This window comes from Euprymna scolopes, chromosome 15 (genome assembly GCF_053919585.1).
Source record: "Euprymna scolopes isolate OS-2025 chromosome 15, ASM5391958v1, whole genome shotgun sequence".
NCBI classification, from domain to species: domain Eukaryota; kingdom Metazoa; phylum Mollusca; class Cephalopoda; order Sepiida; family Sepiolidae; genus Euprymna; species Euprymna scolopes.
Genome location: NC_136496.1, coordinates 65,548,818 through 65,554,817, shown reverse-complemented (window position 1 = coordinate 65,554,817; position 6,000 = coordinate 65,548,818). Strand labels below are relative to the sequence as shown.

Below are 6,000 nucleotides of genomic sequence, written 5' to 3'. Positions count from 1 at the left end.
TAATTTTTGGGAATTTATATATATTTTTTATAATCGAAGGAAGTAAAATTTAATTGTTTTTTTTTTTTTTTAAATCTTTTTTAAGAAAAACCGATTTAAAAAAAAACAAATATTGTATAATTTACTATTAAACCTGTTATTTTTTTTTTTAAATTTTGGTCTTTGCTCCTTTAATTAAAAAAAAATAGGGTTTGAATTACATTTTGCAAGAAGTTATAAGCTTCGGAAGACAGTAAGTCTAAATATTCCAGTGTTTACCACCAATTTTTACTGACGATTTCTGCTAGTGCTAGGGCATTGGTGTTAGCAAATGATAATAACATTTCACCCCATATTAAGGCATCAAAACGTCTCAAATAAACAAAGTAGTTTTGAGGCTACAAGTCTTGATGAGAATTCGTTACATCCTTTTCACCTCGTGTCTGTCTTGAATCTGATGATCTGAAAGGATAAATTTGGTGCCAAGCACATCCTCGGCAATTAGTAAATAATAAGCAATCTGAATGGTTCAAACAAAATCGTGAGCGGACAAACCGACCGATAAGGAACCTGCTTATTTCTGCAGAATTTCTTAGAGCGTTTATTTATTTTGAAACAAAAGAGGTGCCAAGTTTGTTGACTTTGAAAAAAAAGAAATGGCGATTTCCCTTGGGACCCTCGATAATCACACTGACAAAATTGACAATTAAACAAAATACTGGTAGAAACCCAAGTGTCACCAATCGTGTGAAAATGTAATGCTGTAACAGCACATTTGTTTAATTTTCGATTTTTTAATGATTATCGAGGGTCCAAATAGCTATAATAAAACCGCCATTTTTTCGTTCTAATTTAACAGATTTTATACTACTCTTGTTTCAAACTAAATAAAAAACAACAAAATAACTTATCCAAGTAGGTAGAAGTGTAACTTATCTTACCATTGTCAATATTGTATATTTATTTTCTCCCCTTTTTTGTTTTTTTTGCTATTGTAAAATATGCTTAGGGTAATAAAAGGAGTATGTTTCGTACTTAACACCTTTTCGATTTTAACAAATATTCAATTAATAGTAAATAAATAAAAAAAATTATGCACCCTTTTAATGATTACTCGTGTGACATACTCGTTGTATACTTACTGCAGTAGTTGAATACCATTTCATCGTTTGGTCACGTGGGAGGCGGTGCTCGCAAAAGATGGCTAGAGACACCAGTGGTTGGGAATTTGACAAATTCGACGATGGCTCACTGAGTAAGTGCATTTATATTCGCTTCTAAAAAATCGACGTAATGCAGTCGACAGTTTTCTAAATGAGATATATCTGACCCGTTTGTGAGACTGTCGTCAACATCGATCAATTGGTTAATGTTGTTATTTTGAAAAGGAGGCGTCATCCGTTTTTTAATATATTTATTGAATTTGAATTAAAAAAAAAAAAAGAATGAAGAAATGAAATAAAGTTATATAAAAGAAAATGTTTATCTTTAATACCCACTCCCATATTTAAAAACAGGCACCCATCTGATTTTTCTAAAAGGAATACAAAATGTAAACAATAATATTTATATTTATAAACACAGATTTTCTGTTGTTTGTTTATAATTTGCAACAACTTCATGTGAGTCTAATGTCTATGTGACTTGCATATTTATTTTAATTTTAGTTCCTCTTCAGAATTTAACCTGATAAAAATAAAATAAATACAGAAAAATCTTTATGACGGAACGAAAATATTTGTGATTTTCGGAATATTTAATTTTAATAATTTGTTAATAAAGAAATTTTTTTTTTTTGTAAATTTTTACTTTATTTCCACCTTAACACTCACCTTTAAAATGATGACTTTTAAAAGTTTTCGGGTATGTTGAAAACGAATATCACATTCAAATTTGACGCAGACATTATATACCATTTTTCTTTCTTTTTTTTTTTTTTTTAAACTATTTTTAGCGATTTTAATAACCATTCCAACCCTGATTTTGATATCGGTAATTCGAATTGATATGTCGCCCCATTATTTATTAAGCATGACAGATCAAAAGATGAAGTCTCGCTTGGACATAAAATTTCATTTTTTTGTTGTTGAAAATACTCGAACAATTTACGTGACTTTTAGTTTAATTCACCTTGACTTCACTTGCACCTAATTTTTAATAAACACTGATTTTATTATTTGTTTCGGTACTACACACTTATTGATCCGTACTGAAATAATAACGTTATTATTTAGAAAGCCATTCTTAACATAGTGAGGGAGGGGAGTTCTGTACCTATTTCGTACTTTAACCTTACAATTTAATAAAACAGATATCATAAAACTTTAATTAAACTTGAAAATACGGTGCTAATGCAGAGAGTGATCCGCGCTATTTTTTAAATAGTATTTCCAAGTTTAATTAAAGTTTTATAATGTTTTTATTATTATTATTATTATTATTATTATTATTATTATTCAATTGTAAGGTTAAAGTACAGAATATGTACAAAACGCCCTCCTCTCCCCATGTTAAGAATGGCTTTTTAAATAATAGCGATCCGAAAATACTATTTAAAAAATAATGCGGATCAATAAGTGCACTGCACCAGTGCACTACTGCACCGGTTGCACCACACCACACCACACCACACCACAGCAGTACAGCACCTTTATTTCCTCCAAACAAAATATACTTAGCAATTTATAAAGGTCGCGCTCATGGAAGAACGCGAGAATAAATCTTTTTATGTATTAACAGTAGTTTTATGTTGTTTGTTTTCGATATATCATTAAACGAGGGATCGTTTCTATTGGAAATCCAGTTAGTATTCTGCACCTCAAATTGAGAAAAAAGAGGCTTAAAAAGTATTTACATGAAGAAACTGATAGCGATAGACATTATTTATTTATTTTTTTACTAAAAACACGATAGCAGTTGCAGTTGTTCTACTCGACGAATTTTCGTAATTTTTGGATATATTACTATTTTCGACATGATAATTAAGTAACTACTGTCTTTTCGGCTTAAACCACACATTTAAAAAAAGATCGATTAGTCAACTCTATCTTAAGCACCAATAATATGCATTAATATAAATTGACGAAAATAATAACATAAAACAACTTTGATGTCTAAACAATTTTTTTCGCGTTCTTTATTAACCGCGATCTTTATAAACTGCCTATGGTAATGTTTAAAGCTCGCAGTCAGAGAAAAGGATGATAAATGGTTTCATATTTAGTGAAGCGAAGCATTATTTCGAGTAAAATTCAAGTTTCGATTTTAGATAAACACGACATTGTCAAATTCGTTGACCATTTTATTTTAATTTATTCAAATAAATAATATGTTAACACGTTTTTCAATTTTACATCCATAATAGGTCAATGTGCACTGGTTGTCCAACCTGTTTATTCCGAAAGCCGTTCTTAACATGGGGAGGTTGCAAATCCTTTCGGGATAAACATTCCCATGTTAAGAACAGCTTTCGGAATAAACACCCCAACTTCATGTTAAAAATGGTCACCACAACCAGTGCACATTGACCCATAATACTAATTAACTGGGTTCTAAAATGGAAATGAAAACAAATTTTAGTACCTATACAAAAATTTTCTCGTGTTCTTTGACCGCGGCCTTTCTGGAAATTTTTAAAATATTATTCTTTGAAAATAAACTCTGAATTACTCGGCTATTGTCCTACGCGATCGAATATGTTTAATTATATATATATAAGTATATAATAAATAGTCTAATTTTGGTTTTCAATTTCGGGCGCCGTGCTAATCATGAGCTACAGCTGCCACGTGATAAGAAAAATTACGTCTCCGAAATCTTTTGATTGTGATTCCGCTCAGACGCGCAAAAAGCGAGCACTAAGTGCCATGGATGGCAAAGACCCTTTTATCGAGAAAGCGGCCAGCACTTGTTATATATATATGTGAGGCTCGACAATAACCATGGATCCGCCTTATTTGCATATCTGTATAACAAATCTATGATAATTAATTATCTGTACAATTATTAGGCTTATCTGCTAGCTATACCCAACATTATCATTATATTAAAAAACTTATTATATATTTAGTTTATCTCTTAATTTATTGTATTTGCAAAAAAATAACTTTATTTGATAAAAAACGAAATGTTTTGATGATGGCAAGGGAAGTAACTTAGTAAACTTCCTGTTTGACACTTTTTCATAAATAAATACAATTTCGATAATTATGCAGAATTTCCAAGTTAAATTTAACTTTATGGTATTCTTTGTTTAAATTTAAGTTATATGAAAATAATAGTTATAAAATGCCGTCCGCCATGTTTCTAAATAATGTTATTTCAATACAGTCCGTATTTTTAGTTACTTCAGAGCCATTGCCTCGTGACACCTCATACGAAATAGACGGTGTCAGCCAATTTGGCGCATCCCTGCTGAAAGACTTTCCACGATTTCTTGTTTGTTTATTTCAATATTGTCGTTAAAAATAAGTATGTTCGTATGGTACTTGTTAAGATACTGTCGACAGATCGATTTTTAAAAATATATTGTTTTAAGCAAAAGCAATATTACTTAATTGTCGTGTCGAAAATAGTAATATATCATAATATTATGATAAATCATCGGGTAAGGCACTTCTGCAGTATGCGGAGGGCGGCCATTGTTAGGGGGGGGGCGATAACTCCGATTTTTTCTTGGTCAAATAATACGACAATTAAGTGACAAACCAGAATTTTTTTCCGAACAGAAAAATATTTGAAAACCAAAACATTTATTGTATAAAAATGTATCAATAAAACATTTATTTAAAAGTCTGCGTAAGAAAATATAATTTTAATAAAACAATCTTGGTACTCATGCACTTATTGATCCGTGCTGAAATAATAACGTTATTATTTAAAAAGCCATTCTTAACATGGGGAGGGAAGGGTGTTTTGTACCTATTCTACACTTTAACCTTACAATTGAATAAAAAACATATCGTCCTGAATATGACCTAAAACTATATCCGATGGTGAGGCCCCAGCTTGCGGGCCTTGGGGAGTGTAAAGCCACCCTTTAATTGCCATTGCTCCCAGGTCCACTCTGACCCGGAGTGGTAGTACCTGTTAGGGTCCCAACTATGGGTTAAATAGAATCCGACTTAAAAAACAAATATACTCCATTAAAAAATCGCTAGATTCGGCATTAAATAACCTGAAAAAGGTTGATATGCCATAAAACAAAAACAACCAACCAACCAAAAAACATATCATAAAACTTTAATTAAACTTGGAAATACGATTTAAAAATAGCGTGGATCAGTAAGTGCACTAGCACCCAATTTTGTAATGAAAGCATTAAAGCAACATTGGATTTTTATAAAGTAAAATTGTTTTTTTTTTTTTGAACAAATAAATGATTTAATTGAAACCTTTTTCCAATTAATGCGACATTGAAGGGTTAACTACCGAGAAGCGCCATCTGGGGACAGTTTAGTGAAACGTACAAAAAAAGATGATCGCTTTCCGAATACTGCATAAGTACCAAAAGTAATTTTTACGGAAAATTGGGTAAAATCGCATTGGGTTCCCCTGGTCCTTTTATATCCCAATTTTTCGTCTGCTGGAATTTTTAATCGCATGATTTCAGTGTAGCGAGAATAAAATAAACTATTCATCCAAGTGCCACTTACGATATTAAAAATCACTTCATTGGTACTTGTGAGTGTTTTGTAACTATTCTGCACTTTCACCTAACAATTTAATAAACAAAAAAGATATTGTAAAACTTGAATTTAACTTGAAAATACTATTTAAAAAATAGCATGGTAACATAAGTGCATAGGCACCACTTTATTTTACATATTATTTTAAAGGATCGTTTGAATGATGGAATACTGTTGCCACATATGGGTAGGAGCTGCTAGAAAAGACTTGTCCTGCCTTTATAGGGTTCAAAATAGACTTTGTGGCCTGGTGGGAGATGTCCTTTTCTCTTTGCTGCAACCTCTATCTCACAGAAGAGATGTTGCGAGTTTGTCTCTGCTTTATCGTTATTTT

The 6,000-nt window shown here is 31.2% G+C and overlaps 1 protein-coding gene and 1 non-coding gene across 5 annotated transcripts in view; one reads left to right on the top strand and one right to left on the bottom strand.

Moving 5' to 3' along the window:
• Positions 1-1,111: 1,111 nt before the first annotated feature.
• LOC145293849 (WASH complex subunit 4-like) overlaps positions 1,112-6,000 on the top strand; it is a 144,978-nt gene continuing 140,089 nt past the window's right edge. For all 4 annotated transcript variants that reach the window (XM_080140540.1, XM_080140543.1, XM_080140539.1 and 1 more), the window contains exon 1: positions 1,112-1,234. In XM_080140540.1, coding sequence (XP_079996666.1) covers positions 1,180-1,234 — 55 coding nt within the window. In that variant the 5' untranslated portion in view covers positions 1,112-1,179. The remainder of the gene's footprint in view (positions 1,235-6,000) is intronic.
• LOC145294458 (U11 spliceosomal RNA) lies at positions 3,732-3,867 on the bottom strand. The gene has a single exon (XR_013869872.1). It is a non-coding gene; the product is annotated as a U11 spliceosomal RNA (small nuclear RNA).